At 37.7% G+C, this 12,444-nt stretch overlaps 1 protein-coding gene across 6 annotated transcripts in view; it reads right to left on the bottom strand.

Moving 5' to 3' along the window:
* LOC143276236 (pre-B-cell leukemia transcription factor 1-like) overlaps nt 1-5,977 on the bottom strand; it is a 51,954-nt gene extending 45,977 nt beyond the window's left edge. For 4 of the 6 annotated variants that reach the window (XM_076580707.1, XM_076580705.1, XM_076580711.1 and 1 more), the window contains exons 1-2: nt 5,550-5,977; nt 1,607-1,680 (exon numbers count right to left, since the gene is read on the bottom strand). In XM_076580707.1, the coding sequence (XP_076436822.1) occupies nt 1,607-1,680; nt 5,550-5,758 (283 nt within the window). In that variant the 5' untranslated portion in view covers nt 5,759-5,977. The remainder of the gene's footprint in view (nt 1-1,606; nt 1,681-5,549) is intronic. The other 2 variants (XM_076580710.1, XM_076580709.1) reach the window with 1 other exon arrangement.
* Between the last annotated feature and the right edge of the window lie 6,467 nt (nt 5,978-12,444).

Here is a 12,444-nt window from a genome sequence, read left to right as displayed (position 1 = left end):
ATGAAAATTTCTTCAATTTTCAAATATTTTGTTTTATTCATTTTCTTTCTTTTTGAAAATCGATATCTGATCACCAACAATGAATATGAACTTTTTTTCCCCAGTTTTACTGTATTCATTTTCATGTTTCATCAACCTATCATGGGTAAGTACAGTCAACAAAATATGTTCTGTATAATCTTTTTCCGTTTTAATTTTTTTTATACAAAAATAATAAATACTTTTGATCTATAAATTTAATTTATCAATACAACAAGCAACTCAAAGTATACAAGATATGGTTTCTCTCTAATTTTAATTGCTTTGTTTATCTTATAACAATGCTCAACCACAGCTTCCATAATACAACATGATCCCCCCCCTCACCCCCCTTACATATTTCATTTGATTTCTTTTTCACTTATTACTATGAATCAACCACTACAAACACACATGAACACACACACACACACATGAACACGAACACACACACACACACAGAGTCACACACACACACACACACTTATGTAAACACACACACACACACACACGCACACACTGCACAGATTCACACAAGCAGGGAGAATCCTGCTTAAATTTTAAACAACTCTCACAGTCACAGACAACAGATAGAAATCCAACACCCAGCACCCTCATTGACCTGATCCAATTATAATGAGACACAGCTAAAACCTGGTGCAGTGCACACAGAAACAAAGGAACCCCTAGCACTTCAGGACAAAGAGGGTGTGGGGGGTGGCGGAGGGGGAGGGAGAGGGGGGGGGGTAGAAAACATAGACCCTTTGTAACAGCTTGTCTCACCCAGCACTGTTGACACTGGTAGTTGTATTGATCAAAAACCTTGAACCAAAAAGAAATGGCCCTCGCCTGCATTGTGCTAGTTTTCCTCTCTGTCCCCTTAGATCACAGAGACAACAGAGAGAATATAATTATACCCAACTGGAAGTTGTGGTTGCATTGATCAAAAACCGTAAACAAAAATGCAATGGCTGTAGTTAGGTTGCACTGATCAAAAACCATGAACAAAAATGAAACGGCTGTAGTTACTTTTAGCAGCTGTTTGTTTTTGACAGTAGTGTCCAACTTTGATCATCACAACAGCAGGAGGCAGCTGCTGTCCAGAGTACCTGGGCTAGAATTTGATTATGGACTAGAGTGTCTTGCCTAAGTTACATCCCAATTCTCTCAGCCATCCTTGGGATGGTCCCCAAAGGACAACTAGCCCCCAAGACTGCTGCACTAAGAGCCAGTGCCTCCTAGCAACTGTTACATGCCATCATAGGGTTTTTTTGGGGGGTTGGGGTGGCTTTTTTTTGTATTATAAAAGCCTAAAAACAACCAAAAAATATGTGTGTGTGTGTGTGTGTGTGTGTGTGTGTGTGTGTGTGTGTGTGTGAGTGTGATTTATACATGTGTATGTGTTGTTTTCTTTCTTTCTTTCATTTTGTGTGTGTGTATCTGAATGTGCACATATGTGTACACATGTGGTTGCATGCATATATTATACATGTTCACGAGATTCATACATGTTTGTGAGTGTGAGAGCGTGCGCATGTATGTGCGTCCACCCATATGCACATATAAGAATGCATTATCAGTCTCTTACCTGTCTTTTCTTTGATCTCGCACAACACGCTGAACAGAGCTGGCTTCATGCGATGGCAGTTTAGAGTGTGTTTTCTACAAGGATAAAAACAAGACAAACAGGTTAATATCAGTTTCTTTCACATGCCATCAGTATGCCCCCTCTTTCTGAAAACTTAGTGACAAATGCTAGCATCCACACTAGAATGAAAGTTATCATCATGGAGTTTCATTAACACATACATTTACATACTTGATAAAATCATAAGAACATCATAATTCTATCCTACTTTCACCCAATCAAAAAATTAAACCATAGAAATATACCTAAGCTGTACCCTACTTTGCCATGACAGATCTCCCCAAAACAATACAATACCACATTGCTTGGCACAGTTCTCTGAAAACTGGTTAAAAAAAACAAACAACAACAACAAAAAACTTTATAAAATTAACAACTGTATCAGTGTATGGTGAAAGAGTACCAGTTTAAAAAAAAATATATAAAAAATCATGAACTGTAGAAAACACCAACAGATGCTTCAGTAAATCACATTCTCTGAATTTTAACACACCATCGTGACCATGTACTGAACAAAGATAAATAAAACTGAAATGCTTTACACTAATAATATTACATTGTTTTTTCATGTATACATGTTACACTATATAACTTTTTTAAGTTCTCTTCCTTCTTACCCATTAACTGACCCCTGCTGGCTATCTGATCAATAAACACAAACCATTCTTTACAACTTGACCCCAAGTTAAACCATTATTCCAATCAAAGCACTGCTTTATGAAATTCATCAGTTAACAAATTCAATGAATAAATCTAAAATAATCACAAAAAAACATCTAAATATCATAAGCATTATTCTTGTTCAACCCTTCATTGTTCTGTTTTCTACTTTCACTCAATTGGACCAAACTGAATTAAAAACACCAAGGAAAACTTTGATTAAATCAGCAAATGCGGACTCTTGATCTGAATTTAATTTCTAAACAAAGAAGACATAAATTCCTGAAACAAAACAGGCACATTTCTTCTTCTTTTTTATTCATTGCTTCCTCCCCCCCCCCCCTTTTTTTAATTTTATTTTGTTGCTGTGGTTTCTTTGATAGACAAAATAGTAACAGCAGGAAATAAACTTCATTTTGCTACAGCTTGTCAACAACAAAAATAACAACAATAAATTACAACAGATGAGAAATGAAATCTTGAAGGAAATGTTCCATTTTTTATGAACTTGGCTAGATGTAAAAAAAACAAAATTAAAAAAACAAAAAATAATCAAAAAAAAAAGAAAGCAATCGGTCTGAAATCTGCATCTGTTTTTCTTCTTACTAATACTATCTTACCTTCATATTACAATTTACACGCAATTACCTGTTCGGTCTCTGTTATTTTAGCACTTTTTTTTTTTTTTTAGACTTTACCTTGAATCAGGTGAACCAAGATCTGATTCTGATATAATCTGCAAATGCTAGAGATCTGTAAATTACGTACCTGGCCGCTGAAACCCCTCAAGATTCATCACCAACATGATCACAGAAGCATCTTACACTCTTCTTCCATTTTGTGTGTGTGTGTGTATGTGTGCATGCGCTCATGTGCACACACTTTCATGTGTGTGTGTGTGTGTGTGTGTGTGTGTGTGTGTGTGTATGTGTGTGTGCACAGATGCGTAAGTGTGTGCGCATGTAAGTATGTGCGTGCATCTGCATGTTCTGTGTTTGTGTGCATGCATGTGTGTGTTCATGATACAAAATATCAGCCTGTGTACATATCTGTATATTGTGTGTGTGTGTGTGTGTGTGTGTGTGTGTGTGTGTGTGTGTCAAACAGGGTGTCTGCACAAGCATGTGTCCATGTTTGCATCAAATGTTTTTCAAATGTGCAGAACAATGAACTAAAAAAGAGACACTGACAGTGCCTCTGTCTTGCATACAACAAACCAAACAATTAAACAAATCAAAGACATTTCTTAAAGTGGCATATCATGAATTATCCTTACAATCCTGCAAGAAGAAAAAAGAAAAAAAAAAAAACAAAAAACGGAATCAGTAACTGAGTGAGGTTTCAATCCTGACTATTTTCCATGACTTATCCGTTATTGGAAGCTATAGATTCCATTTTGAAAATAAAATGAAATAAAATAAAATGGTGGTGCTCGCTTCATTAAACATCAAATCTTTTCTTTTCCTCAGTTAGTCAGTATACTTTGGATGTGGATTTTGCACTGACTGAAAAAAAAGCCGTCTTTGCAAGGGCAAACATTAATGAATTAAAAGTTTACTAAAATAAGACCGCCAGGCTCCAGATCTTCAGATTTTCAGAAAGAACAGGTTATTAGAGCCAAGTAATTAACTAAAGCAAAACAAAGCACCATCACTGATGATTTGATCAACCAACCAACCAAGCCATTTTTCGGGAATCAAGTAATCCCCATCCATTGCTGTTTTTTTTTTTTTCAGGAACAATCAATGAATCACTGACATTTGTGTAATAAAATATGGGACAGGTAAACAGGCATGCATCATTCCCCTCATCACTGAAATTCATGTATGTGAAATGTCACGTTCAAAACTGCATGCAAACAACAATATATTGTGTCCCTTTACCCAAGATTAGTGTCATTCTAATCAGGTTCAAATTCAAATACACTGCTGTGTGTGTGTGTGTGTGTGTGTGTGTGTGTGTGTGTGTGTGTGTGTGTCTGTGTGCGTGTCTGTGTGCTTGCTCATCTGCACATGAGTGTAGGGTATGCAGTGAGCCAACTGATTTAAATTCACAAAATGATTTAACAAATTTTGAAATTATATTCAAGTGTTGAGCATTACTGAAGCTATCAGTATCAAGACTCTCTCTCTCTCTATTCAAGAAACAAGCTGACTTTTACTTTAACCTAATAGGATTAGGGCCATGCAAGTTCAGTTCATACACTACTGACACAGTAACAATAATACCCGCAGTCTTGTCATTCATTAAAAAAAAAACAACCAATCTATCACTCAACTGTCAAAACTTATCACAAGTCTGTTCTAAAAGCTAACATTATGAATGACAACTTCTACAGGGTGGAGAGAAAGGGAAAAGGGAGGTGGAAAGTGGCAAAGGAATTCTGCATTTGCTGATTTTTAAACCCCTTCACCGCTTCTGGGGTGTCGCCTTTTCAGAACAGCCTTCTGTGACAGGTAATTGGTTAGAGTGTTGAAACTTATAATACATAAGTATTCATCGGACATCATTTTTCAATTTATTTGTATTGCGTGTCCGGGCTTCTTGTGGTCGATATACTGAAATTTATACACATAAACAAAGACTCCACAGAAAAGTCTCCGAGTCCAAAGTAGGAAAAAGTAATGTGTTCACCTTTCACTGTCATTTTGAGCCTGTTGAAGTAGAACAAACAAGTGAATGGAAGAGGGCAATGACTTCAACAAAGGCATGCCTGTGATATATTTAACAAGTACTGGAAACAAGAAATGCAGAAGCAAAGTTTATAGAACAGTGGGATGTTTTATCCAATATCAGATTGGACATAAACATCGACTTGTTTGTTTTCTAATCCACTCAGACACTGTGAGCTTGTGTATCAAGCTTGTGAATCTATTTTGTCTAGTCTACCATTTTCCGTTCAAATAAAATTTTAATCTTGCCGAAGTCACTCAACGGAACTGGCTGAAACTGTGAAAGTATATAGAAAGTTCTATACTTGAGACAGACTGACTCGTGTCATGTTCAGTGACTGCTCTGGGCTTTCACCACCAATCTCAACATGAAAATGTGTACACATCATGCACAATAAAAACGATACCTTAGTTTCAATATTCCATTTTTCCGATTCTGATCAAGCACAGCTGACAATGTTAGTTACCCGGGGGGGCCCTCGCTGGGTTACCAACCACAATACGTTGAGATACAATCCTTCACCAAAGAAACTGCAGAAAAATGAGATCACCTGTCCACTGACCTTGCCTGGGCCTCGTCAAGACTTTGGTCAGTAATGGTCATTATTTGTTGGAGAACGTCCCCGATTTCCTGCTTTCTCTGATCTGGATCACCTGGCGCAGGTTGCTGCATGGCATCATAAGCTCCCTGTTGGGGAACCACACTGGCCATACTCGCCACAGGCCCTTGCGGATGCATCAGCCTTTGTGGGTCGTCCATGTTGGATCCGTACGGAGGTTCCAGTTTGGATGGTGGGTGCGCGGCGAATTCGCCGACGTTCCGCTCACCAAAAAATTCGGAATGAAACGTGTTGGTGCTACTTCAACCCCTTCCTGGCGGGGTTGTTGTGAAGACTGGGGATCAGTCGTGTAAACAAACCTCCGCCAAAGCAGGAAAGGGTGGGCACTCGACCACTGCCACTCAAACCTCGTACGTCACGGAAAATGGCGACTTGCATACATAAAATGGAGTCTCGTCGCGTTCTGACCAATCAGATCGCAGTGTCTGCAAAGCTCGTGGCTCCAGCGAGCATTGTGGAGGAGATGACATGGTGACCTATTTAGGTTCTGCATGAAAACCTCTATCACCGTTGACCCGCCTTTGACGAGTTTGATGGTGATTGACAGGTTTTGACACATTTGACAACTCGCGATGCACGATGCCGCTTTTACGTTCGATTGTTTGCATACGAAGCGAGGTGGCACAGTGGATAGCAACTGCGTCAGACGGAACGCAAAAGCGGCCTCACCGCAGGAAAAATGTCGCTCAGTCTTCATGATTTCGAGGCATAATTGGGGAAGAGGGCCGTTTATATTTCTGTGCTAAGCTAAATGAATAAAGAATGGTGAGCGGTACGTGTTTTGGGGTGGTAATGAGAGTAAATACGACCTATTTTTGAAATAATCCAGATAATTTGGAATGAACAGAGCGATCGGGGAGAAGAGAAAATCGAGAAAAAAAATTTCGCGACTGAAATATTTTATGAGCTGGGTTGGAAAAAAATCGATTTTCCTGTGGATGCCAAAGTTTTGTAGTGTATATTACACTGATAACATAACACTATGGGGAAGGTACGGATTCACATCAAGTCAGTAATGTGTTTGTTAGGGAGAATTTAGGATGCTAAAGTGTGACATTACCGTTTATTATTCTTGAAAATCGCCACACGCAGACAATTTATCAACATAATCACCCCCACATTTATAAATATTATATTTCGTTGTCAAGTTGGTTTTTTTACGTGCAGTAGAAATTGGTATGTCATGTACAACGCTTAGAGATAGTTTTAAAAAGATAATTACAGGGGGGAAAAACATACACAAAACACCCCGGCTTTCAGTCTAGCCCGAATATCAAACTACGTTGTATTAAATCATTGTGATATCAACTTGAACACCAGAAACACAGCGGATATTTTCTTTGTTGTGTGGATCAGCCCTCGAATCCGATGTACGTTTGCCAGCTATATGGTCACTGTGTCTGAGCATATGGAACGAAAATTTCTTTGTTATGATTGCGATACATATACACGATATGCTCAGGCTATTGTACATGTAATAAAATGTTTTGGAATCTGCACCCATTAGTGTACGGGCTTGTCAGTTCACTGAAGTGACCGTGTGAAATTCTGAAAAAAAACAACAACTGATCAAGCTGATTTAGGAATAGAAGAAGAGTGAGAGTACATGCTATTAACATATTTAGAAAAGATGGTGAATAAAGTGGGTGGTGTTGATTCCGATAAACTATTTGGTGCGTTGAATCCTGTTAATTAGATAATCAGCATTATAATGTGAGGAACAGCGGAATGATGGATGCTCATTTTCTGGCAAAGGACTGATAAAGTGGGACATTACCGGACTTTCTAATTATAAAAAAATGATTTGGTTTCATTTAAAAAAAAAATCTTATTGATGCTGATTATATATGTTTGTTTTGTTTGTTTGTTTTTTGTTGTTGTTGTTGTTTTTAATGCAGCCAGCTTATGATTTATCTCCCCTGTTATCCGTCTGTACTATTGGTTTTCCTATACACATTTCCTTTGCTTTTTTTTTGCTTTTTTTTCACTTTTTTCACCGTTTTTATTCAAGCCTCTTATGTAACAAACCAACATTTTGATTATTTATTTCTTCAGTGAAAAATGTTTAAACTGGATGAAAAATGCCACTATATTTGATCACAGTAATTATTAAAGTTTTCCTTCTGATTTTGGATGGACCCCTTGCAAAATTAAGTGTGTGCATGTGCAAGTGTGTGTGTGTGTGTGTGTACTTACATTCATTTAAGATTTTTTTTTTAAATCTTTTTTGTGTGTGTATAAACAAACCACTTTTTTTCATTATTTATTTTAATTTTTTTTACTTGTCAATGAAAAATGCTTCAAAGAAATGACTCAGTGCAGCTGAATGATAAATGCCACTATAACTGATCACATGAATTATTAAACACATTTTCCTTCTGATTTTGGATGAATCCCTTGCAAAATTAAGTATGTGCAAGTATGTGTGTGTGTGTGTGTGTGCGTGTGTGTGTGTTTGCATTGGTAAATTAGTTCAAATGGGAGACCAACATTTTGAACCATACTCTGAATGTTCAATTGATTTGATCTTAGTGGAAAATGACATATTGCCACCATCCTATACTATCGTGTGTGTGTGCGTGCATATGTGTGTGTGTGTGTGTGTGTGTGATTTAAGTATGTCAATCTTTAACTAAGTACAGGAAAGAACTATACCACAGCAAAAAAAGAACCCAGCTCCGGCAGTGAAATGGCTAAACACACACACACACACACACACACACACACACACACACACACACACACACTGTGTCACATGCACACTGACTGAAAGAGAAACTGCCATAAGAGGTCAAAGAAAAGAAAGCAACAGTTGTGTAAAAAAACAAACAAACAAACAACAATAAATGCTTCCAGCATTTTTTCATATTTATTTCCAAAACACACGCCAAACCCCCATCCCCCCACCCCAAAAGCATTACTTACAAGTCACAAGAATGAAGACAACAAGAAGGAAAAAAGAATATTCCATTCCACATATTGAACAAACCCTAACCATGCATAGTGTGTGTCAAAATGACCCAGAAGATATCTAAAGGCCCAAGATCTAAAAGGTGCATAAATGTCTAATAAAGCTTATTATTGACTGGGTCTCCCCATAGATCTGACCAAGCAAAATTCCATACTTTTTCCAGAACAGATTTCAAAGGGTTTTTTTTCAGCCATGCACAGTGGGTCAAAAAGACTCAGAGACATCTCCTAAAGACCCAAGACCTAAAAGACCAAGAGACATCTCTTAAAGACTCTGGACCTAAAAGACCAAGAGACTTCTCCTAAAGACTTGAGACCTAAAAGACCCAGAGACATCTCCTAAAGACATAAGACCAAAAAGACTCAGAGACATCTCTTAAAGACCTGAGTTCTTTAAGACCCAGAGATTTCTCCTAAACACTCAAGAACCTAAAAGACCCAGAGACATCTCCTAAAGACCTGAGATCTAAAAGACCCAGAGAATTCTCCTAAAGACCCGAGACCTAAAAGACCCAGAGATTCTTCTACATACTCAAAACCTAAAAGGACAGAGACCTAAAAGGACAGAGACTTAAAAGACACAGAGACTCCTAAAGTTTACTACTGACAGAGTTCCCATAGATGTGACCAAACACTACTCCACGCTTTTTCCTGACCAGACTGACATTTTGCAAACCAAACACAGAGCCAAACTGAATAAGATTTTCTGCTTCATCGTTGAGGAACCAGATCTGTGGATATACTGGTACTGATGTTCAATTTCCATACTTTGTTTAAATGCATTAATTAAAGCTCTATGTTGAACTGTACCGGTCAATGATTTTTCGAAGCTGCAAGACTTTTCCAGACCATAAAGGGCAAAACATATTTTTCCGGACTTCCATGACTGTGCATGCTCTGGCTTTTAAGTTGTCATTTGTTTGCCCAAATATTCACATGCTTGTAATTCCAGGAAACTGTCACTTTATTCATGGGTCTTTAGACATGGTAATGATTTCAGAATGTTTATCTTCATAAACAAAAAACCCAACCAAGATCTGAAAAAACAACAACCTCGCTTTGCTTTTAGGATCAAAGCAGCTCATATGTATATATATATTTACATGAATGTATGAATCTTTTTCTTTCTTTTTCTATCTGTGAGGCACTGGAACAGGAACTGGCCCAATGGAGTTCACATCAAATGGGTCTCTGACCCGCAAAGCATGAAAAGAACTATTGACCATGTTTCCATTGCGCAAAAATGGGTCATTTTCCAAGAGCTGTAAAATACTGTTAGGAATACAAAATACTTAAAAGTCATAAAAATAGAACTGAAAAAAATATATAAGCAGAAAGAAAGAAAGAGGCAAACAAAAGAAGAAGAAAACAACAAACAAAAAGAAGTAAAACTCAAAACCTTCTATCCACATCTTCCTGTCCTTATATACACTTCTGCACACTCACTGCAGCTTTCTATCCACTGATTAGATAGATTTCCAAACACATGAATATATATGATCTTGTGTCATTTATTATGTACTAATGTTGATAATCTTATCAAGATTTTCTTTTTTCAAATCTGCTTCATCTGCTGGACTTCAGTGAATCTGTACAGGATATACATTGGTAATACATTTCTTATTTACAGTTTCTTTCCAATCTTCACAACACTTTATATCACCTATTTACAATAAGATTTGATCTTCATAAAGACACCAGTTTATCCAAACAATTGATCTGATTTTGGCTGATGGTCAGAATTTTTTTTTTTTAAAGGAAAGTGTGCAAAATTTGCACATGTGAAAAACAAGCAAGTTGAGGAGTGGTTTTCTGACTGTAAATTAAAAAAAACAAAACAAATTTCTTTCTGATTCAAACTCCTTTGCCGCAAAGTTTCTGTGTGAAAAGCTCTCCCCAGCACCAAATATTCTAGACTCAATGCTCTCAGTCATACAGTATGGTTCATGTCAAAATAACTCAGTGGACCTGTTCACTCCAAACTTAGTCAAGGGGGCAGAGTTAGCAAATTTTAAACTGTGCGGGTAAGTTTGCTGCAACTGTTAAGCTTTGTTACAATGTGCAAAACTGTCAGTTCAATATGACCTCTCGATGTCGAATGAAGATGCCCATGGTGTTGAACGGTCTGATCAAGTCAAGTCACCTATGGCCGTGAAAGAGTTAACTTATCTAATACAATGTCACCCATTCTCAAACACAGATTTTTCCTTTTTCTTTTTGTTCTGTTTCCATGCAACATCCAGTTGAAAATTAATCTTTTGGCTCAGATCGAAGCACATGATTTCTTTTTCTTCTGCATTATGGGCTGAAATTCCCACCTTCATTTCATTTAAGAGTCAATTTCCTGCTGCTGTTCAGGCAGCCATACTCCATTTTCATGGGCATGTGCAAGATGGGTATGTCTGTGTTTCTGTACTCTCTGGGCACGATCATGGGTTCATCATCAACATCATCATCATGAACGTCCATCGCAAAGGATGAAAACGTCAGTGACTCCGGAGATGAGAACGCAGCCAAAAGACACACATAAATGCAGCCACTTTAGTTTGTGCACTTGATCTTTTTCAACACATGTTAAAGGGAATAAGACACTGACAGGTCTGCACATATGTAGACCTGGAAGAGATTGGGAAAAATCTTACCTCTAACCCCTTAACGCCTGAACCAGGATTCAACCCTGAAAGTCCAACCCTCTAACCACTCAGCCACTATGCCCGCCAAGCAGCATATTTGTAGATGATTCATGGCTATGACATTGCTAAACAGCTTTTGGATGCCATCATTACCATCAACATTGTTCCTTACAGTCAAGTGCACGACTGCACAAGGCCACATCAGGGCTGCCTTACTACTTAAAAGCAACCACAGGATAAAAAAACAAAACATAACAAACAAATTATTTATAAAAACTAAAAAACACCACCACCAAACTCTCCAACATGAGAAGAAAACAAGCACACAAAGAACCCCAAATAAACAACAAGAAACAAAACCAAACCAAACAACCTCAAAACAGCACAGTTCAAGACATATCTTTACCATTAAGCCACTTCAGGCAAATACGACTAGGCTGTACTGAGGACATAACCCTTCCCCTTTGTTTATCATCCTCAGACAACAAAAAAATCATTAGAAAAAAGAAGACACACACACACGCAAAAAGCAAAAATAACACCTCCTATTTACACAAACAACTCTCTGCTTAACTGTTGAATAAAGAGCTGAAGATTTTGGTGGGGTGGGGGGGGGGAACAAGATATTCTTGCATGTTTGATTGACCCTCTCTTCTTAGCTGCTATATAAAACTGAAGATTTTGAGAGAAAAAAGGGGAAAAACATTTTGGCAATGCTCCATCATTTTTGAAGGCACCATTAACAGAAAAAGTTACAAACTGGACATTTTTTTTCTTCTTTCAAAAATTTAAAGATGGGGTCAACAACAAACTGAACACATGAATATCTTTACCTTGATAATTGTTAATTGCTGCTTACAGTCCAGCCAACCCCACAGCGCCATATCAGGACTGTCAAACCATACAAATCCTCAAACGCATCAACACAAAATTCACACACGCGCGAAAAAAACAAAAAACAAAAAAAAACAACCTAAGATAAACCTACAAAAAACAATTCATGACACATTATACTCACCATTTACCTCCTTTTGGCAAATAAGATTAGGCCAAGCCGAGGACACCAGCCATTCTGCTTAATTCATCATCCCCAGATTACAAAAAACAGTAAAAGAGGAAAAAAAACTACTTCAAAGCCAAACAAACGTACAGAAAAAAGGCCATGGGCAAATAACACTGCAGAATGGACAGATAGTGCCCATCCCAGTGTTTACAATTTCACT

The sequence above is a fragment of the Babylonia areolata genome, chromosome 31 (assembly GCF_041734735.1).
Source record: "Babylonia areolata isolate BAREFJ2019XMU chromosome 31, ASM4173473v1, whole genome shotgun sequence".
Classification (NCBI taxonomy): Eukaryota; Metazoa; Mollusca; class Gastropoda; order Neogastropoda; family Buccinidae; genus Babylonia; species Babylonia areolata.
This window is presented reverse-complemented; position numbering and strand designations above follow the sequence as displayed.